General features: G+C 41.2%; 1 protein-coding gene and 1 long non-coding RNA gene across 2 annotated transcripts in view; one reads left to right on the top strand and one right to left on the bottom strand.

The window, feature by feature from the left end:
- The first annotated feature begins 1,410 nt into the window (after positions 1 to 1,410).
- On the top strand, positions 1,411 to 2,422 carry LOC116965334. Its single transcript, XR_004409294.1, has 2 exons — positions 1,411 to 1,517; positions 2,288 to 2,422. It is a non-coding gene; the product is annotated as an uncharacterized LOC116965334 (long non-coding RNA).
- An 851-nt stretch (positions 2,423 to 3,273) lies between these two features.
- Positions 3,274 to 22,745, bottom strand: part of LAMA4 (laminin subunit alpha 4) — a 105,897-nt gene continuing 86,425 nt past the window's right edge. Inside the window, exons 26-38 of the mRNA XM_033007996.2 lie at positions 21,429 to 21,564; positions 20,198 to 20,335; positions 18,552 to 18,685; positions 17,070 to 17,234; positions 16,258 to 16,411; positions 15,363 to 15,556; positions 13,560 to 13,749; positions 12,531 to 12,686; positions 11,586 to 11,745; positions 10,412 to 10,542; positions 8,466 to 8,559; positions 7,450 to 7,569; positions 3,274 to 6,006 (exon numbers count right to left, since the gene is read on the bottom strand). Of these exons, the coding sequence (XP_032863887.2) occupies positions 5,861 to 6,006; positions 7,450 to 7,569; positions 8,466 to 8,559; positions 10,412 to 10,542; positions 11,586 to 11,745; positions 12,531 to 12,686; positions 13,560 to 13,749; positions 15,363 to 15,556; positions 16,258 to 16,411; positions 17,070 to 17,234; positions 18,552 to 18,685; positions 20,198 to 20,335; positions 21,429 to 21,564 (1,918 nt within the window). The 3' untranslated portion in view covers positions 3,274 to 5,860. The remainder of the gene's footprint in view (positions 6,007 to 7,449; positions 7,570 to 8,465; positions 8,560 to 10,411; positions 10,543 to 11,585; positions 11,746 to 12,530; positions 12,687 to 13,559; positions 13,750 to 15,362; positions 15,557 to 16,257; positions 16,412 to 17,069; positions 17,235 to 18,551; positions 18,686 to 20,197; positions 20,336 to 21,428; positions 21,565 to 22,745) is intronic.

The following is a 22,745-nucleotide window of genomic DNA, read 5'->3' as shown; positions in this document are numbered from 1 at the left end:
GACAGGAGTATTTCCGTACAGTACAGTTCATTACCTTTCATGGCTAAAAATGTGCGATGTTTTATTTTCCCCAAATACATTATTCACAGTGATGGTGTGCCGAATTTATATAAAAATACAAATCAAAAATGAAATGAAAAAACGGTCATGTGGAAGTGCTGTAATGAGGTACCCTCCCATCAGGCTTGCAAATTATGTTTTTCTTTAATCTCAGTTTCATGTGCAAATAATTGTCCACAGTGCAGTTAGGAGGTGCTTTTGCCTACGCGTTGAACTTTGGGACCGAGAGCGGGACAACTTTGGGACTAGAAATGAGAGACGAGAAATTTCCGAGATGCTATTGTCTCAGCGTGGTGAGACTCGCCCACAGCGTAGCAACGCTGCAAAATGATGTAAAGAATGTGTGATATGCAAAGCCGTCGCTTGCAGAAAGCTCTCTTGTGACACAGATGGCATTTCTGCTACCTGTGGGAGAACAAAAGTACATCCATGCAACCCAGTTCATTAGGTTTTATGGCTAAAACTATCCAGCAAAATATGCTTTTTCCAAATATATTACTTCTAGCGCTGCTGTGCAAACAAAATTTACTAAACGAAATTCTTAATAGAAATAGGAAGTTCAGTGTCTCTTAATCCTTTATTTGCTCTGGAGAAACGGTGGTGCTGACTCCTGGACATGACCTAGAATCTTGTAGAGATCAACTCTAAGTCCCCAGGAAAATAAATTTATACCAAATGACGGTTTTAAAAAACTTTCCCGGAAAGATTATATATTGCAGCAAATACAATACTGTACAATATAATATAATATCGCATTATATATAAGGAATACATGTCAAGACTAATTTTTAAAATCTTAATTGAAAGAGAAGAATCCATCTACTGGAAATTGGTATTGTTCTTAAGAAAAAGTAACGAGTGGTTCAAGCTTACTCAAGCTTCACATCTGAAGTTGCAAAGGACGAATGGCTTCCGTTACCACTGAAGGTGGAAGGTTTAGCGTGAATAGAGTACTAGTGCCTCAAACACTTCTTTTATAAACTAATCACCAGTGTAAAACTATGTGAATATTCATCAGGAAGCAGGCAGTAATTTCTCATCTCTCTCTGGCCAGACTAGAGGTAACCTATAGGCTAATTTTGTTCCCTGTGGTTACCTGAATTGGTCTGAAACTGTAGGCTGTGGTCTGTTTTAGTTACCAGATGTGAAACTGTTACGGTACTTCTTGCACGTCCTTAAAGTCTTCCATTCACATGCTTTTCTGGCCTTACTTAGGCTCGGTGCAGTGCAGCATTTCTTGTAAGCATTCTAAAGTCTAATGTAAAGTCTACAGAAATCTCTTAGTGCTGCATTTGGCTTGCTGTCTTGTTGTGTAGTCCACTACCCTTTCTACTTGTTCTTCCAGTTTTGTGTAGTTTTTGTGTTCTATGTCCCATCAAGACTCAGCTTCATGGGATTCGCTCCATTGAACGTGAGATTGCAGCAAGAAACTTTGGCTTCCTGAATGCTATTAAGAGGTCTGTGATGGCAAATGTAAAGTGATTATTCTTACTGAGCTTGGAAACACTGTGAATCAGAGATGCAGTTGAGATTCACGTTCATGTGGGAATGCTTTTTAGCTTCCAGAGGAGGTCCAAGGGCTGGAAGTGGATGTATAACAACCAGTTTGGCTTGATGCATGTGCTCAGAGGTTTAATGAAACAAGCAGCTCCACTATGTGAAAGAAATAATCGCACACTGACTTTCTGTTTCACTGTATACCACAGTATAAATGCACAAATCTAGTCAGGTCCTTTCAGAGACTTTTTGTTTATGTTAATCATTTAATCAGCAGTCTCATGCTAATGTGTGTTTCTTACCCTTATTTTCTGACTAACTTTTTGTTGTTGATGCTATACAGTAGTAGCATTCCACAGCTTTGGAACACTAATTGAATTGTAGGAATAACATACTATGTTATTGAGAGGAAATGAGTTGACATGGACCACTGTGAATCTGTGAATAACACTTAAATCCCAACTATAACAAGAGCCAAATGCACATCACAAGTTAAATATATGTGCTATGTTTTCAGCATCTTTTAAGTGGCAGTCATTTGACTATTTAGGCCACATCCTGCTGTAGGGAGAATACACCCGAATTTGAACTAATTTTATTCTTTGATTTATATCAGGGCTTTGTTCACATATGAAGAGTTGTTGGTTTTTTAGTGTTTTACATGGAATGGTTGGCTTTTGGGGAATTACTGTCAGACCTGTAACCCTTCATCTTTCATTTTCCTTTTCAGGCTGTTGTCCATACTCTTGATCCTTGAGGAGAAGGAAAGGTTGGTAAGAGCCTTTAACTGTGGGAGATCTCTACCGATCTTCAGAAATAAGAGATAGAGGGGACAGAGATCCTAATTAAATATTCTATTTCGAAACAGTTTGTTGACTCTTTCAGTTTGAAATTGGATTATTTCTTATATAGCCGTGCAATTGTCAAATTTCAGAATATTCCATGATATAATAACAGTGTAGTTGTAGCCCTGATTTAGACAATGTCTATAACAACACTTGATAAAACCTCGAAGGAGACAGAGAAAAGTTACAATCTTACGGTCAATGCTCATTTTTTTGGTAACCTGTCTGCAGAATTGAGATAGTCATATTCATATTGAAAATGCTAATGGACAGTCTGACAACGTGTCTCAGAATTCTGAGGTTTCTCTTTGTAGATGAAGGGTTTTGGAGCTATAATTTTTAAGATAGATACAGAAGACAAATTGAATTCTGGGAAGATTTCTGCTTAGGCAGTTGCCTTCTCTTAAACACCAGCAGCTTTGAAATTAATGTGGAGGTGTGTGCGATGTAATGCATCACAGACAGACTTCCTTTGGTGCATATGGAATGGTAATTTCAAGGTCTATGTGTATACTGGGGGCAGGGAAATTTTCATTATTCTCTGCTCTCTCCTGAGTCTGCAAGTATCCTCTAGTTTATAGTATTTTTCTTTGGAAACTGTTCTGAGGGAAAACCTGCATCTCTGAGGCCTAGAAGGGAAAACTGAGGAAGATATCCTCCACAGATACTGCTGTGTTTGTTTAGCCGATGATATAGTAAAAAGCAAATCGAATGGTAGCAGTTTATGAATTTTAATGTGTTTTTTATTCACATACTATTTTACTGTATTTTTAGTTTTCCATATGTAAAGTATGCAAAGGACTGATTAACCAAAAAAAAAAAATTCTTAAATGTAAATCCACTGAACAAAAGCAAATCTCATTGCAGCAAATATGGCTACGAAAAATACTGTTTATTCACAGAGCTTGAGTGTGGATATGAGAAAATATGCTTTAGTCTGAAGTAGGTGTAAGACAGAAAAACGTTCTGAGAATGTGTGTACCAGTTAACATACAGTGCTCCACTTAATACCAGCATTCACTAAACTGTGATGCTCTTAGATGCACAAGCATATGCTATTCCTGGCTATTCCTTCTTAGCAGCTGCAGACAACCTTGAAAGAAATTTCAGTTATCCTTGTAAGGAACCTATCTCAGCAGGGAATCTGCTGTGCCTTTCCCTCCAGCACTAGGGTCCTGGAGACCAGGGCCCGAGGAAGCTCAGCTCAGGTTGTGGCGTCGTGAGATTGATTGAGCCGGTCTAACAACTCGCTGCCACTGGAAGGAGAGATATTTCCTTTCTTACCCCAGCTCCCCGCCCTGGCACCATGCACAGCCTCTGGTACCCACTGGGAACCCAGCTCACGGACCTGAGGACATCCCCCCTCAGCCCCGACAGTAAAAAAGTTCCCACACCAAAAGCCCTAACTGTTTTCTGTTCAGAGTCTGGGCAGTAGCTGGGATCGGGAAAGAGTTGAGCAGGCATACTGGTTTTGGTATCCGAGACAAAGGTGGCATCGGAATGTAACTGGATTTGGGGCCCTGTGATGCGCTCAATTGGGAGGGACTGCAGGGGGGTGCCCTTACTGCTGGCTTCTGAAGTCTGAACGGTGGGCTGTGGAGTGATGACAAGAGGGGTCTGCGTACCACTCCCTGAAATCGGGAGCCTCCCTGCAGGGCTGGGGAGGGAACCAGTCCTGGGAGCATATTGCCTGAGAGTTGCAGGGAACGGAATGGGAGATGTGTCCGGGAGAAGACAGTTAGAACAGGCACGGGGCTGAAAGCAAGAGCAGAGCTGACAGGGCTGGTGGAAGAAGAGGCTGCTGGAGCCACGCTGTCTTCTCTCGTCCACTCACCGCCCAACGCTGGACTGTAGAGACAAGTGGAGAGGCAGTGCTGGGGTCCCAGCTGCCAGAGGGTTCCTGTGCCAGCGCATCCAAAGCTTGCAGTTCTTTATCCGGAGTAAGCCCAGACCACCTCAACCTGTGAAAACCCTCTTCCTACTGAGAGAGTAGTAGGGAAGCTACTGATTAGTGCTTACATCTATGTCTTAGTCTGACGGTTCCTCCAGCTCTCCACAGATTCAAGAACTCTGGATCCTGGTTGTTGCTCGTGTGTTTTCCAGGTGAGCTTCTACTAATTTTTCATCTGTAGGGTGTTCTCCTTTGTTTTCAATTTTCATACTTTCCTGCTTTGCAGCTGGTCATGCTTTGAGTTGGTTCCAACAATAATTTGCCCAGCTATTGTAAAACTTTCCGTCAACAGTCGTTTATTCTTTAAAGAAAATAAACTTAAATGGCTTTGATGCCTGTAGGTTATCACTGAAGAGACAAAGTTGTGGAAGTGACTTGTGGCTGGTGTTCAAGCCTCCCGTGAGCTAAAGCCTCATGGTAACTTCCATCTACCTTCTGTGGTTGTAACGTAGCTCAGGTTTGCAGCCCTTTGCCTTCTGTTTACATCTGCCCGTTTCGCCCCCAGGTCCCCGGCAGCAGCCTGTCTCCTGGGACACATTCCACAGGAACATGCTCCTCGTTTGAGGATTTCTGCTGTAAACTGGAGTCCTGCAGCAGTCTCACAAGGAAGTAACGATTTTATGTCACAGGGATTTGCCTGAAACTGTGACTGTGATTCTGCTTTCTGTGCTTTGTGTTTACTTGTGTTATATTAACGCAGATGAAATCACAGTGAGATTGTGAATTTAGTGCTGTGCTTGTATGTAAGTGAATTTATAATTTAGATAAAAAACTTGAAATGTTGAATTTTGTCTCTCCCTTCCTAGGTAAGGCAAGTATTGCTCTAAAATGACTAGTTTAGGTAAATGATCAGTTACAAAGTGTCTGTCCTAAAAGATATACATACTATATTCACTTTGTGCTAGAACATATCCATGAAGTCTAGAAATAGAATAAAAAATTTAATTTTCATTGTTTGTAAGCTTACATAATTGGTATGCGCTCTGCCTTCCACTTTAATTGAGGAATATATAAATGAGTTGAATGGAAAATTAAAAAGAAATGTATCTTTGAACACAGTTATTTGCAATGCAAGTCTGTTATCTAGCATTATTTTTTAACGTGCATTAGTAGATCTTTTCCTGTGAAACAAAGGGTGACCTAAGGTATGGCGTGAAATGATGCAGAGGATCTATTTTGAAAGTAACATACTTAATATAATTTTAATCTCTTTTAGAATCCCTCATTTTCATGTAACGTACTGGCCACACGTGCGCTATAAGAAATGGTAAAGCTCACTCTTGTGGTACAGTAAGAGAAGTGCAGAAGCAACAGCCCTTTATTCTTCCGTGATTTTTGTTTGCACATGAACATTAGAAGTGACCCTTAAACATACTGCTTTCTGTAGACAGATCCTTGATATCTTCATTCTTTTCCCGACGAAGACAGTTTCTTTTGTTCTTTATTTTTTTTTTTTTCTTCTTCTTCTGTGGTCTAAGGAACTTTATGGGATTGATGCAGTGCACTGTCAGGCTGCGGGACAGGTATTGATGCTTACAGCACCACTAACCAAAGCTGCTTTACTAAAACTCACTGGTTTTTCATCAATCATGAAGTTACGAATGCAGCCAGTGAAGGAGTTGCGTGTAGTCAGGCTGGATGTTAGCAGAGACTCTGGAAGAAGCAGATTTAAATAAATAAATAAATAAGAAATTAGAGCTCATGGTGACCAAAATCATCAGTTTGGTGGCAGAATCTTTTCAATTTGCTACTAACTGCAGCTCTTCTAAATCTTCTGTGGGTTTTTTGAGATGTCTGGACTACTGCCAGCGTCCTGGAGGCCATTAAACTAAGTATGGGGAGTTACCTACATTTATGTAAAACCCTTGACACTACATTGTCAATGGAGGCCCAATCTTGTATTTTTTGACAAATGCATTTTCTTTTAAGTAACAGAGTAGATGAATCCCAGAGTGGATGTCTGTGATTTAACATTACGTGTATTGTCACCTGTGTCTGGTTTGTAAGTTTGCGTTTAGTTTACTATGTTTACATGGTAGTCGTTAGTATTATATCCTTTGTTGCTGTGAAGTTCTTTCTAAGATTTTCTGGGACAGGGTGATAATAGCATTATTGAGCCAATGTATGGCATTGCTTTAGTGTTCTATAATAAATGTAGAAATAGAAGGCTCTGTTATGAAGCAGAACAGCGTTTGCAATTACCACTCTATATTACCTCTCTGGGAAGACTTCTGTCCTAATAAAATTCCAGTTTGGATTTAAAGAGTGAATAGGCATCTGCACATAGATTTTACTATTCTCTTTAGGCTCATTTTTCCTCCTGGTAGTGTGGGATGGATGAGAACATCATGCACTCAAACCACTAATCCAAGATAAGCAATATATTAAATTTTGTAGTGAGAGCTGCTCATGATTGACATGCAAGGCACAGGGAAATAATGCTGCATGTTTTCAGTGAGAAATGTACAGGAGGTGACTTAAAAATTGAATCACGTAGTGTTGATTACAGTTTGTATATGAACCCCAACAGAGTAGCTCTGTCTGTTGAATAAGGGAAGTAAATGTAGTAATCTTGGCCCACGCTACACAGATGGTCTGTGAGTCACAAATTCACATTAACAGACATCTGTGCAATAGAAAACACTAGTCAGAAAAAGAACCTTCATGTTTTGTCTTGTGTTCAGAGACACAGTTGCTTGAAGAAAAGGAGAGAAGCCTATCAGCAACAAAACCTTGAGAATCCAGCTACAGCGACAGTGAGTTTAACAATCCCATAAATAAATAAATGACTTCTTAAAAACAGTAAGTCTGTACTGGAAGTAAAATGGAAAAAAAGTGATTTTTTCCTAGCTGACTGACTACTGAGTCCATACCTGACCCCCCAGCAACTGTGAATGTTTTGATTTCGGTGAAGCGGCACTTTTTTTTTCCTTCGAGAACTCGAGGCCGAATGTTTCTGATCAGGTCTGGAGTCTTTGAATTTTACCAGGTTCTTCATTTTGTTCTCTTTTGAAATGAAAACTAAGTCTCTCTGCTTTCTCTGGAAACTGTGCTGAAATCAGAGAAGAATGCACCCCGGAGCTGCCAAAACCGTACCTGGTACACCTCCAATAAACACTGGCTCCCTGTGGTCGGTTGCCCTGGGGTTTAGTGGCCCTACCACATGGTTGACTTCAGAGTCTACATCCAGCTGCACCACATTAGCGTCTCTAATCACTGAAAGGAGAAGAAACAGGCATCAAGGAGCTTGTGAGAAGTAGCACGTGGGTTTTCCGTGGCAGGCGGGAGTTACCTGTTTGGCGGCCAGCCGGGCTCAAGCCGCGCCGCCTGCGCGGTTTGATGCAGCGTACGGAGCCTACGGTGGTGTGGGGCTGGGAAAAAAAAAAAACGGTTTGCCAAATCGTTCCCCACAGGGGAGGTACTAGGACGCAGTGAGGTTTTCTCCTGGGACGTGTGCCTGCGTTTCCTTCAGAAGAAAGCCGGAATGCATGGGGAAAGAGTGCACCCTCGGACCTCTTCTGGATGTGTCACTGGGAGATGTCCCAAGTCAGCAGCTAGACAGGAGGGCAAGGAAGTTCAAAGTAACTGAGCTTTAGAAGTGATTTTTGACTTTCAAACCCAGGAATGGAGGATGGCTGTCTGGCACGGGCAAAATCCTGACTGTAGGCGTCTCTCTGGGTGAGGCAGGGCTCTTCAGATCTGAGCTCTTATTTGACCTTTAAGTCAAGTTACTTGACCTATATGCTTGTGCCCGCTACATTCTACCGACTTATTTAACCTCTAATTGGGAAAAGAGGAATATCGTCTGCTATGCGATTTAGGAACGGTTGCCAGCCTTTCAGCTAGGCTGACTTGTGTTCTTTGAACAAAGAGGTTCCCTCTTTGCTTGTTCTTCACAGGAGCTCGTGCTTGCCCTCCCGGGAAGCTCTACAGTTCCTTTATCTGAGGGACAAATACGACTGTCTTCCACACAAACTTGTGTCTTGACATGTGAAAAGGAAGAACTGAAAGTATGACCCCATTCCCAGTGCACTAGCCCATGGAGATGGAGAGCTGGGGAGGGGGAGCTGCTTTCTGTCGCCTTATTTAGGGGATGCTCATGTTTTACTGACCTGCAATTCGGTGCCACCTGCCGTCGCAGAGACTCTGTTTCAGTGTCACAGAAGTTGAAAAATCCCTGATTCCGTTATTCAGTTTCACAGTAACCTGGGAGAAAATAATGTGGTTGTCACTGTAAACTCCATCCTATTTTCCTTTCTCCTTCTGTTGTAATAATGCTGTATTCCCCACTCAAAACATGTCTAGCATGTAAGTGAAAGAAAAACATGTTTTCATTAAATTCTTAAAGAAACGTTCATGGGTTTATGTTTGGGGTTTTTGTTTGTTTGTTTGTCTTTTTTTTTTTTTTTTTTTTTTAGATTCAGTAGTTCTGCAACATTTCTGATTTGAACTCAAGGAAGAGTTCAAAAAAAGATTAAAAAATAACAGCTAATCTCACTAAAAATTTCTAGTACTTCTGCTCTATAATTTCCTGTGTGGTAAATTAGTGTTTAGAGGCATCAGATGATGTTTTGGCATCTTGCTAGCCACTCAATAAGGAAAACAGTAATGAAAAACCAAAGTATAAACAACCAGACAAGATCGGAGAAAGGAATAAATAGGGAACTTGAGAATGACTTTGAAGGTACTTGCTCAAGCTTACCAGCAAATCTCTGGCAGAGCTAGAAAGTGAACCTAATTCTGAATTCTGCTTATCAAGGATGTAACTGGGGTTTCTGTTGCAGTGACAAGCAGGGAAGAGCTGCTTTCCCAGGGTTAATTCTGTTTATGAATTGCCTATATGTTATACAGGAAGCGATGTCTGAAGCAGTAAGTGTGGCAGTATCTTTTGTTAGACTGAGACAGCTGGAAAACTCGCCAAGTTTCTGAACATGCAAACCTTCCATCAGATCTTTAGGCAAGAAATACTAGGCTGGACCAGTTGTATACAGAGGCAACCTTTAAGTGGGGCATAATGCACAGCATTGCAATATGCTTTAAATTCTTTGTTAATCCACCAAGGACCAGCTACAGCTGTAAGAATGGGCTTTACCTTAACCTAATCACCTGTCAGAAATTAGGTGATAATTGAAGCATCTGTTGTTCTCTCTGTAGTCAATACAGAAAAATAGATCCTCTGAATGACAGATCATTTAGTCACCTATATTAGGCACCTGCTTTAGGATAGGATGAATTACCATGTTAAGCTGTTCACTCAGTCATTCTACTGTAGGATCTTGTTCTTGTAAGAGAGGTGACTGCATGTTTCCTCAGGTGTTGCATTTCTAACTGAGGTACAGCTAGCCTCACTTAAACACCCCACCACTTTAGTTGGCAGTTAGGTACTGGGTACTGTATTGCATTGGTTAAAGAATAGTCACCCTGCTTAGTCTTCTGACTATGCCTGGAGGTTTTTTCCTGCAAAAAGAAGAGAGGAAAAAAAAAAAAATTTCTGTGCTCTAAACCTTTGCTTGTTTTATCTACTTAGACTGCAACTTCCTCCTGTATGTGTGCAACACATAGCATGCAGGGATCCAGAGTTTAATGAGGAACGTGATAAAAATATCACAGCAGCAACAACTATCTGGTGAGTTCTTTTCAAACCTCTCTGTTTCAATTGACAGCCTTACAAAAATCCAGAGGCTCTAGAAACCAGATCAACAGACAGTCGGAACTTTCTCTCACTCTCCCCATCACACACATTTACGTTAAAGGAAGAAGACACTGAGCACAACTCAGACTTCTCTTTTAACAACCAAGAGATAAAAACTCATCAACAGGTACTTTACTTGTAACTGTTGTACATTTTTTTTTAGTGCGTGGATGAAAGAGCAGCTCTTGCTTATTTTCAAATGCTCGTTAAATATTTATAGGTGCTATCAGTAGGTCAATATAGTTAGGAGAGAAATAAGAATCAATTAATGGCAAATTTGTAAGACAAAAACTGCATACAGCAGAATCCAAGTAGGTAGGAGAGGAACCAGTCAAATCAGTGGAGGAACAGGGACCTTCATTATACCTGTCCATTTCTCATGTGCATATTCAAGTACTCTCCGTTCACGTTGTGACCGTGCAGTAGAATTCCTGAGCTGCTTCGGGGACGTATTTCAAAAACAACTTCAAATTTCAGGCCTAAACTGAAGGATTCATCTGTGAGGGAAAAAGAATAACATTCTTTTTGTGCCGAGTTAGGGATGAAATTGGACATTTATTTAAAGTCAAAATAGAAATTCAAAACCCAGGGTGGAACTTATTTTTCCTGTCTTTAAAACTGATGAAACGTGCCAGTAGATGTTTTAGAAGAGATGACATGATGTGCCATCAATGACCCATTTCAACTTTTGTTCTGATTATGTTTGCTTAGGGTACTAATAAAGGTTTCTTTATTTTTCTCATTATATGTAAAGTATTTTGTTTAAAAATATTTCTTAGCAATTAAATGGACAGCAGAAAGTAAATTATCTGTATTTTTGGGCAGTTTCTTATTGTGCAATTTGCTAGACATTCAGCAGTCTTTATACAGTGAGTGGGAGTTCCCTTGAGCTTTGATGATTCAGTAGAAGAAAATCCCTTTTTCAAATCTGGTGGCAGGCCAGGGAGAAAATTAGAAACACCGTCTAATTCTTCTCGGTGTTGCCAAAGAATAGGGTTGTGCAGTTTCCTTTCTGGTTCAGATCAGAGCCTATGTGACCAAAAAACTCTCATAAAATGCTTCCTGGAACACAGCAGGCCTAAATGACAGAAAGTATGTGTTCTGTCATGCTGTTCATTATCACGACATGCAGGAAGCCTTTCCTTAGGATTTTTGAACTACATGGTTGTCCTGGTTTGGGCAATGTTTTTTCACTAATTAAAAAACTAAGGGATGACCGTTTGCTGGTGTGCTTGGTCTTAGACATATAGAAGTCAACGTGGCTATGATAATTTTTACCATATTATAAGCTGTTCCCTTGTGAAATTATTCTAATTATTTGAAATTCATACGTACAGATGTATTTATGTAACAACTTAAATTTCATGGTGACATTGTGACCTGTCAACATAGTGGCTTACCACAATAATGATCAGCATCTAATAATCCTTCCAGCTCACAGCCTCAGAAACTGCCATACCTTTTAGTGAAATATGCCATTCTGAAGCATAGTGATTAATACATTCTTATTATGGGATACGTTTGTTTAGTAGTGTATTACCAAGGACGACATATCCTCCTTCTGATGAAAAGTATGTTCCCGCTTCTGATGGGCCTTCGAAGCAAGGTGTTACACTAAATGTCTGCGAAGCTGAAGTAACTGATCTTCCATTGAGCTGTAAATTGCTGAGACAGCCACTAAAACTATAGACAGAATTAATCTGAGGGGGGAAAGAAAGGGTGATTAGTAGGTAAACTCTTCTGTCCTTATTTGTACTTGTTATGGTTTGTAAGGCCGTGATTGTCTGGTGTATCAGTTTTGAATTAAAAACCAGCTTCCGGAGAAGAGAAGCAGGGCAGATTGCTTTTTGTAGCCTCTCATGTCTCTCTGATGACTTCAAGATAACTCCAGTTTGTGTTGTTTCTCAAATAATCCTCACTGAACCGTGGGAAGCAAAGCGCAGTGGGAGTCAGGCAGTGTCACACATATCTCATACCCTCAAGGCAAGACAGGAGTCTGCTTTTTCCGAGTAGTGCATCTATCTTGTTAAGCACCTAACACTAAAGATTACTTTGAAGGAGACTTGGTTATGTTCCTTTTTGCTTTAACACTCCTTTCAATATCCTTGAGTACCAAGATGTAGAGCAGAATTCTGACTTCTAGGTACTGTCTTAGAACAGACATACTAAGGCAACACTAAAACCTCTCCGAAACTCATCTAGATCTCCGACCTTAGGGTGAACCTGATCTCACCTAATTTTACCTGTCTCATCTAAGCTTGGATGTCACTAGGATTCCTCTGTTCCTGGGGGACCAGTGGCTTTCCAGTTGCTGCTGGAAGTCTGTGGAAGTGGAGCCCAGCTACCGCTGGCCTAGCCCCGGGGGAGGGAGCTTTGCTATCCCCCCGAGCTGAGCTGTGTGCTTTTGCCTGCACCCGTCCCTCCCGTCAGCTTTGCATGAGCTGTGCATAGAGATATGGGGTGATGGAACGGGTGTCTGCTTTACCTGGATATTTTTCACAGCTTTTCCGGGAGCCACCCCCCCAATATAGAGTGGTTCATTCACTTGCCAAGTGTTGGCATTACCACCAAAAGATTCTTCCAGTACTCGGAGACCATCAATTATCAGGCGACCAATATTTTTGCCTCTGATGAATATCACCTAGAAAGGGAGGAAAAAAAAAAAACATCGGGAGATTAATCTGTTGAGGGAACACCCCTGTGCAGTAGAAGAAGATAAGGAGTTTGAGAAGAAAAACTTGTGAGTGGTGCTCTGCAAGCCTGTTTTATTAACTGCCAATATTCTTCGCTGGACAACCTTATCCTTTCATACTGATGTAAAGGCTAGATAGTAAAACTGCCGTCTTTCTTACATTTTGGTGTATAAGGCAGAAGCAATCAAGGTGTCACAAGGTCTACTGAGATCTGCCCATCTTATATTTGCATATATGATTCACTGCTACAGTGCTATCACTGTTAGCATTTCCACGCTCTCCGCCAGTTTTATGGTCTGGATCCACCTGGCCTGCTTTAAACACTGAAGTGCCCAAGTTAGAATCTTAATAACGGCTGATTTCCTCTGTATTCAGTGAGGAGAGAGGTACCTACAGGTGGAAATTTACCTTGACCTCTAAAATTGTATTTTAGTTTTGTAGACTACAGAGGGAGCCTAAGACAGCTGTGCTTTCTGCTTGGGCACTTCAGAGAAGTTTGCTGAAGAATATTATCATAGCCCTTCCTTTCCTAGCTAACTTAACTCCTGATTCCCTCACGGTTCTGCTTGTTTCTGCCACTGCTGTTCAGCTGTTAGTGTTGGGAATGACTGGATTTTTATAACTGACTCGCTTCCCTGTGCGGAGTTAATGACTTGACAAAATGCCGCATGGAAGATTTAAAAATACTGGAAGGAAGTTTCTCATCGTGTAGGTGTGGTTATTAACACATGAATGAAAACTCCCAAAGGTGTCACATCAGCGGTGTCTTTGCTGCAGCCTTGATATATGTGCCATCATAATGATTGCTTGCTTTTACTTACATTGTGCCAAAGGCCATCATTATATTTCTCTTGGCTCTTAATCCTTATCTTCTGATGACCAGCATTAAACATAAAAATGAGTCGGCCATGAGCAACGAAAAGGGCCATGAAGTTGGTCTCTTTTTGATCCGAGACGTAGAAAATCGTTCCGTGAGATGAGTGAGTTTTCAGGCTGATAGAGAACTGAGCTCTGGCACATAGAAACACAATATTAAAATTAGAGCAGATATAACTGACTTAAATCAAACTGCAGGCAGAGGAAGACTGAGGTTTTCCTCTCATCCAAAGGAATATGTATCTCCTTTATGAAAGTGGCATTTCTGAGAAACATTTCATACTGGTTTTTGGAGCAGAAGTAAAAGTTGGAGAAGAAGCTGTCTTGCAGGGAACTTGTTTTCAAAAATTAAAATCTCTGGAGCGAGTAAAACCAATACAGGCCACCAGTGACTGACACTATGTGCACTACATTTCCATTCCTGCTGAGCAGCAATATTGTGGGGCTTTGTAACTGTGGTGGCACTGAAATTCACAAATCTTGAATGTTATTGCCTGAATTCACAGGCCTGAAAATTCACAAATCTTGAATGTTATTGCAGACTCACTACTAAGCTTCTCCTTCATTGTAGTTCCTTGTGAAGTCCAAGACAACATGGCAAGTTTATACTGCCTTGGTTTGACACTGTCAGCAGTGAAGTTTCCTTGAGTGATTGCTATTATTTCTTTCGGTCTAAAAAATGGCAAAGCTGTACTGGTGTGGGACAGTGTCAGGGCTGGTTACTCCTGCCTCTCACGTCGGGACACTAGTCTAGCTTCCATTGTTTGTATCGCCTGAGGGATCTATACGTGCCTCCCTGCATCTGTGTGTGCATTCCACACGCACTTAGGCCCTTGCCAATATCAGTTGTTTTAAAATATCACAGGTCACTGTTTATTTTTAAAATGCACATTACAACAATGAGGCTGTAATAACAGTTGTAAAACAAATATGTCTTGCAGGGATGAAGAGACATGCTAGAGTTTGGGGCTTCCTTCTTCATATGGGGACCATCAGGACCACCCTAAGTAAAACACTATTGAATTTAAACAAATGTGATGGGTTTTTTTATTTAAGTCAGGAAATAGCACTCCTCTTTTCTGAGTTAGTGGTCTGGTATGCTTCCAGGAAGCGCTACGTTGTTGACTTTATAGTCTTTCATGGAAAGTATTAAACCAAAATCCTTTGTTGGTCATAACATACCGTATGGCATAGTCTGTGGGAGCCTGAGAATGAAATGTCCACAATATCTGGACTCATTATTAATTACTTGAATTTCCATTATGGCTTGAATTGGACATGGTTTTCATAGCCCTCTGTCCTACTGCACTGTGGAGATTCCTAGCCATTAAACAGCTGACAAGGTCCACTCAACATGTCACTGCTTAATTTCTTGGTGAACTGCTGTATTCTTTTCTAGCTCTGCTGTAATGCCATTTCTTATTCTGTAAAGAGACCAAAGGTACATTGCATGTATAGAACTAGCATCCTCAAAGCCTACATACAAGTAGGCGAGGAGGCACATTTTGTTAATAAACAATGCAGACGAAGGCTCCACAAGAGGGATGTAACTGGAAGCACATTATATTTATTGCTCTTATTCAAGTGAAGCACTTTTAAATATATCCTAACGACATGCTCTATACAAAATTGGCCTAAGATATATAGGAAAAAGCCAGGGCAACAGCAGAAATGTGTCTCTTTTTTAGTTTGAACTACATATTTCTCCTCCTCCGTGTATTTAATTTTTATTTCTAAGGTCTCTTTACCTTTGACTGAAATCCTTTGGTATGTGATTAAATTCTTGCCGGCTGTTTGCTGTTCCTCCAAACTGATATGCGTGCTCGGTTGCCTTAGGATTCATGGGCAAGTGACACTGAGGATCTCTTTGCATATTCACTTCTTGATACGGTGGTTTGAGGCCAGTTGAAGGCTGTGAAATCTTGTCTTTATCTCTTCCCACCTTCACAGAAAGAGAACCATTGACCAGAAATTTTAACTGAGATTGGACAGGATAAAACAACAGTATCATTTATATCTAAGCTAGTAATATATTTTTTTTTTTCCTTACAGAAATAGCGGGAATGATTCCAAGTCAAATTTTCAGTGAACAGATCTACTATAGATGCTGATTTAGGGTAGGAGAAGGGATAAAGAGAATACTTGTGTAGTGAACATAATTCTAATCTTTTCCTCCATGCTTTTGATGGTATCAGCTCTACTACAGGCATAAGAGGACATGCATGGACTAAAAGTTCTGTGTTCTGGAAAAAGGTGTTTTTTCACACTCATATTAATGTGTGCTATTTGTACCCATTAGAGCCACACAGAAGTAGCTGAGAACAGAAGCAAGCTTGTTGCCTTTAGAATGTAGAAGAAATCAAGAAGGGCTTGTTTCTGCAGTACCTTTCTGAAGATGTCATAAGTTTTGTTTTACAGTACTAGCAAGAGAGAATGATTCAAGTGTAGGCCAGATAGATCAGGTCAGGGCAGTCGTCTGCAATGATGGAATATGTAAAGGAACAGGATCTGTTCCTTCATATATCTGAACTAGTCTTCACGTGGTACGTTTTGGATCCGTGATTTGGAGAATTCCTGATCATGGCACAGTACGTATCAACTTTGGAAAACTCTAGGGTGATACTGGGGCAGTTTGTAGCAAACCTTTTTATTACGGTTTCCTTTGGCTTTTGATGAGTTTTTTCCTTTCTTGTGGAATAGAGCAACTGGAGGAGATTCAACAGGGCATCCATACAAAGAAGTCTGAACTTTCTCAGAGTACTGCTGGAAATCTTCCACTTCAACCTCTCGATCCAATCTGTGTTTCAAAGAGGGGATGACAAGAACAGCTTTTTTCGAAGTGTTGGAATTGTCTTCATAAAAATCACAGAATTTTGCACTTATAGTTTACATGATGTTTGGATGGGGTTTTTTTCATTCTTGGATCATGGATAAAAGTACAGATTTATCAGTCAAAGTTTGGGTAATGCAGACAGTCTGTACTACCTCTGCTTGTTCTATCCATGCTTGCATAAACAGAAAGTATCAACCTATAGCATCAAATCCACTGTAAAATCTTCTATATAAGATCATTTCACAAAGTGATTAAGATCAAAAAATTCTGCTCATTTTCACATGACCAAACTCCTAACTTCCCCAGCTTCTGTGAGATGCCTTAATATAATTTTGTTTCATAGGCAGAGCTGAAAGCTACATAATATAAATGTAAATTACAGCTATGCAAATTCTACGTTGCACCAGCAGCGTTAGCAGGTGCAGGACTGAAATCTGATTTACAGCAAGTTATTCCCACTTTAACAATACCTTAACCTAGTAGGTCTGTGCCAACAGATCCCATGGCAAATAAGCTAAGAAACTCACTCACACGTAGCCTCAAAAAATGAGACGGGGATTTTTATTGTGACAGTAAATCGGTTCTCTTGAGCTACTGTTTGAGCTGTCAGGATGCTACATACCTAGTGAAGTAAGCGTTGCTTATGCAGCCAGTGAAGTTGGCTTGCTGCGTTCTGAGAGGAGAGCCACCAAAATAAAATTTCTTGACGCTGTCCAGGCTTTTCCCTGCTCTGTCCTTTGCCGGGTTCTTCCTGCTTTGTTTCTTGTCATCGACTGTCAGCTCGTATCTGCAAGGGCAAAGCGTCCGTTTCGTAGGCTGGTTTTGGAAGTGCCAGCGCCAGCGGTCAGCGCGTTGCACGCCCCCGAGATCTCGGCGCGGTGCTTTGCGTCCCTGACCGCCAGCGCTCGAGGCCACGGGAGGGCCACCTGGCTGCCAGCTGTGCCCCGGGCAGCAGGGCTATAGCCCGCTGGCAGAGCTGAGTCCAGAGGCCCGTGGCTTTCACAACATTCTGGGGTTAACTGTGAAGTCCAAAAAAAAATCCAGTCCCCTCAGTGAAGACAGTAAGAGCAAGGGATTACTAACATATGGATGGAGCCACCATTGGGGCAAAACAGGATCTAAGCAAATGTTAATCCTCCTTCTTTATGCCCCTGTCGCTTTTTTTCTTCTCTTTTATCACAGTACTTGGACGTTTGAGTTTCTACAGTGTTTTTTTACTTAATCTCGTTTTGCAACACGCTAATTGCTGCAGAAGTCGGGAAGGATTCTATTGCTTTCATGAGAAACTGAGTATAACTAAAGCATCAGACATGGATTTTATTTGGCACGTTCAGAATTCAGCGCGCTCAGGGAAATGTGACAGTCCTCAAGGCTATTCCAAGGCACCTTTTTGCACCTTCAGCTTTTCAGACTGCTTTTTGGATGTCAGAAGTCAGAAGTACAAACCTCCATTTCCATTAGAAAACTGAGAACGACCTGGTTGTGTCTGCATAGGCAAGATTCTTGAGGAAAGATGCTTTGATTATTTGACTTTCTAAGAAAACGTTAAACGTAGAAAACACCAGTAAAACATTATCAATAAAACATGTTTTATAAGAAGCACACAGAGAGACTTATTCCCTACTGCTCTATGTAGTCTTACATTTGTAGCTGCCAGTGCTAAAAATATTTTGAATATGATCCACCGTATATAGCCCAAATGAATACTTTTTGTGAAGATGCCTCAATTACTTCAGGGTCAATGTGGGATTGCTTTCACCAGTCGGAACAATCAATCCTGCTGAAAAATGAATCTCATGCTAGTCTTAAGTTGTATTAAACTGCTTTTGTGCCTGAGGACAAAAAAGGACTAATCTTTTAGAAAAGCTATTATTTTACTTTTACTAAAAATTCCCAGCATCTTGTGTTCAGGCCAAGCTGGCTAGTTTTCGATCACATAGGCTTTTGTCTTTGTGGTTTTTTAACTGAATTGATCAGTTAGAAATATCCCTTAAAAAAACCCCACTTAAACATCACTTTGAAAGGGAATAGTAAATGATAATGTGCTTAACAAGAAATATTTGTATTCTAAAGGTAGGGAATAAAAGGTACTGGACACCTTTACCTTTCTGGGGTGACAGAAGTAATGATGAAGTGATTTTTTCCATCATTGTAATTTCGGTCTGGTGATTGAATTTTGGTTCCACTTGCATTTAAGACCACAGCACCTCTGTCCATAGAAATGGATAATACATCTGACTGAAATACAGACAAAAACATATTCATAAGCAAGTGAAAAAATTAACAGCTGTGTGCATTTTCCTGTTGTACTTATTTTGCTTCCTGTTGTTTTCTTCTTTTGTGCTTTATCTGCAGGAAGGTATACTGAGAAGCAAAACAGGAGGTGATCTCATTAGCATTAATATTCTTGCTGGTTTTTAAGTCTGAATTCTGGGAATTCTGCTGCTGATTATGTCTCATGTATCCGTCACGTCAGCTCCTTCCACCTAGCAGGGATGTATGTTTACATTTCATTTGTGTTTCTGGTACCACTGGTACTGCATAGAGGAGCTGTTACTGCAAGGTTCCTGCAGTCATAAGGCCAGTGCATTTTTTGCTTTTCCTAATTCCCGCTGATCAGACTCGCTCAATCACTCAAAGTTATCTCAGAGATAAGATCTCCTCTCTGGGTCAGGCGTGCGGGGCCACTGTGCCAGCTGGCAGGAATAGTGTTTGTCCCGTTGGAGCAAGCAGTGCCACTGTGCACCCCTGGGAATCGTCCTGCCTCGTTCTACCAGGTGCCAAACGGCTGAGCCTCCAGGTGTTAAGCAGGGCACCTGGCACCTCACAGGGTTAGAGCTTCTGAGTTAAAACCCAAAGGGGTGTGTGTAGGACCTCATTCATGCAAACTATGTGGATAACCGACACGGTTACTGTTTTCAGTTTAAGGTGATACTCCAGGCTGTAAAATGTAAAAGTTCAGGGGTGGTTATGGGTGTCCTACAGCCTTCAGATGGTCATCCGAAAGCATATCAGCACAGACTTCTGGGGGTGGCTGCAAATGTTCTGTCATCTGAGCTCGTGCTTGCTGCAGGTGTCAGTCTGAGCCTGCAGGATCTTGGAACTCCTCTGGCTCACACCACGTCTTGGGAGTGCGAGTCCATATTTCTGCCCATGTCACACCTCCGAGGGCGCATTTAGGACCACCTGGCTCCCCATAACTGCAAGGAGCTATTACCGAGAGCACCTCCACGCGCGGAGGCCTAAGTACTGTCTGGAAATATAGGCAGCTTTCTGACTCATTTCTGTCAACTCAGCGATGCTCAAAATACCATCCCACTGATTCAAACAAACTTTGTCTTTGCTTCCAGGGGACTGTCTCTGGATGGAAAACATCGGCCCCTCAACGTTATTTGTACTTTGGTAGCACCTTCAGGTCCAGATAGGGATTGCAGTGCTGTTTAGCACAGCAAGAGCTGCTCTGCGTTTCTGCCCTAAGGACTTTATTAACCACAAATGGATGCGTGCTAATTGTAGGCATATGATCAGATTCTCTTCTCAGCATCTAAATAATGTCTAAGCATTGCTGGTTTTCATCTGTAGGTCAAATGTGAGCTGTGAAAATGAGGTCATCGATGAATGCTTCTCTGTTGCAGCCTGCTTTCTCTATTATGAAACCATGAAGTGAGAAATTGTATTATTCCCCTAGTATTCTCCCGGGAAACAATGCGAGGATAAAATAAAACAAACTGTAAAGAAATATATACTCACTCCTTCAGAATAGTAAAACAGCAGCCCATTAGGCTGCAATGTCCGGAAATTAAAGCCTCCTTCAAATTCACTAAAGAGGGACACTTTTTGGCTTGATGCAATGAAGCTTTCTCCATTGAAATATGCTTTGCGGGACATCTGTGTATTAAATAAAACAAAATTACAAGTAAACCTCAAAAACCATTAAAATCGTAAAAAGAATGAGGCTATTTATTTTTTTTTTTTTTTAAAAAAGATGCATCCAGCTCAGTTCTGTAAAACCTTCAATTTTTCCTGCATGTCTTAACCTAATTTATATAGGCTTTCCCCGTCATGCTGTGTAAATCTTAAGAATGTGTAGCCATTTTAGACAATGTAAACCAAATTATTCTGTTTCCTGAGATTCTTGGCCTCATCCTAGGTGTGCTGATGTTAGTGAGCATGAAGACTAGAAGCAGAGGGGGCTCAAGCCCCTGTCTGAGCTGTGTAGCACTGAGTGCTGGGGCGGGGGGGGGGACACGGAGGTGTTGGATTTGGGGGTCTATGACCCTCTGGGTCTCAGCAGTAAAATTGGGTCTGGGGTAGGACAAGTTTCAGCTAGCTTCCTTGTTGACGGAGGGTGAGGCTGTGTGATAAGTTCTACAAATGGTGGGTTCCTTCATCTTCACGGGTTTGCAGCATGGCTTTGGGTAGACATGGCTTTATAGAGACCACAGACACAGTTTAGATTTACCAGCCTTGCACTGTATTGGACAAGTGATGAATGAGGGAAGGGATCGGAAAAGAAATGGCAATTTTCTCGGTGTTAATGCTGGTGCGGTTGGTTTGTGTATCACAAGGGAAGAGCTGGCCTGTCTTAAGGGAAGAACTCATTCGAAGGGTGAATACCTTGCTGTCTTTTTCATTTCATACATCTGTATTAGGGTACATATGAGGGCAATTTTCCTTGTTTCTTTAAGAAAAAGCAAATTACATTGGAATATTTCCTTTCACACAATTTATTTCAGATCCAGCTTTCACATTGCAATCTCACGTATGATAAGAATATCAAGCGAAACACCTTGTGCTGTATTTCAGCAAACTTAACACACACACACACACACACACACACACACTCCCCTGCCAGTCAATGACAGCGTTGTCATTTCCTTGGTTGAAGACTTTCCTTCCATTGTTTGGAGTAAAACTCAAGCTCACGGCTATATCCATTGCCAAAATTTTGTTGTTATCTCACAAATGTTGTTATGCTTACCAGAGAATCCTCCGGGCACCCGTAGCTGATTCCTAGGGTTCCTGGTTCTTCTAACAAGTTGAAATCCTTCTTTTGGAACTGGAAGCCCTTCATGCAGCCCTTAAAGCCGATACTTCCTGCCAGATGTGAGCTAATGCTGTTGGAAAACAAAGCCAAACAAGCTGCAGTTAGGTAGCCCGTGCTTTTCCAAATAGACTTTTATCACCAAGGTGTTCTGTAGAACTTGTAAGATCCTCAGTCGCTTGCTGCACTAGTAGCCAGTTCCTGCATCTTTACATAAAAACAACTAATTCACCACATTATGTGTTTTGAAAAGTCAGGATGCACCAGTTGTAATAAATGTTATGTGGAGAAATATGTGAGAGTTCAGAGAGGAGATCCATAGGGAATAACTTAAAAAAGATAAAAAATAACTGCTGAAAAGACTTACTTTAAAATGTATTTCTGCTCACTTACAGTGAAAATCAATGGATTGCTATATCAATTTTTTATCATTTTAGAAAAGTTCTGGTTTAGTTTTCCTTTCTTGCTTTTACTAGCAAGCTCCCTTCTTGCCTTCGGAAGGAAATGCATCTCTATTTCTTAACAAACAATAGTAACAGAGCTCAGGGAAGTAAGAGTAAATTCTACTGGCTGATGAATGGGTTTATATAATTGTAAACGAGAGCAGTAGGTGGGCTTCCAGGGTCCTTTTTATGTCAGATTTGAGGTAATTAGCACAGCAGTGTACCACAACTGCTCCTACTCACCGCTCCAAGTTTTTCAACTCCACCCCTCACCAGGACATCACAGCAGTATGTCACAGGGCAAATATAATTGAATTTATCCTCACAATACTCAGGTTGCATGAAGAAGAAGTATGCTGAAGGAGTGAATGTGAAATCTGGAGGTTTGACCTGGCTGCCTGTAAATGGTCTTTTTTCTTTTGGCAGGCTGTACCTTAGCAGTGGGATTCTTCTCACCTCATATGAGATGACACTGACAGTGTTGACAGCTGCTCGGGTGCTAGTTGTCTGTGAGTGATCTCATTATAAGGTAGGCACTGGGAACACAACAGATGAATTAGGCTCGGGAAATGCTTATTTTTCTACATTGTCAAAAATCAGGTGAAGTAGTGTAGATGTACGTGGAATAAGGTGAGAGGAGGAGCGCTGTGGGGGCTTAACCAGCTCCTCAGTTACATCAGAAGGAAGGCAAAGTCACCAGGAAGGCTTCTGCCATCCTCTCCGGGACTTGGTATCAGTCAGCCAGTTTAATCTCTGTTCTGATTGACCATGAGACTGTCTGGATGCCACAAATGCACCTTTCTGATAAATG

This window comes from Tyto alba, unplaced genomic scaffold (genome assembly GCF_018691265.1).
Source record: "Tyto alba isolate M040663 unplaced genomic scaffold, T.alba_DEE_v4.0 Super-Scaffold_22, whole genome shotgun sequence".
NCBI lineage: Eukaryota > Metazoa > Chordata > Aves > Strigiformes > Tytonidae > Tyto > Tyto alba.
Note: the sequence above shows the minus strand (reverse complement) of the source record. Positions and strands in the feature narration are given on the sequence as shown.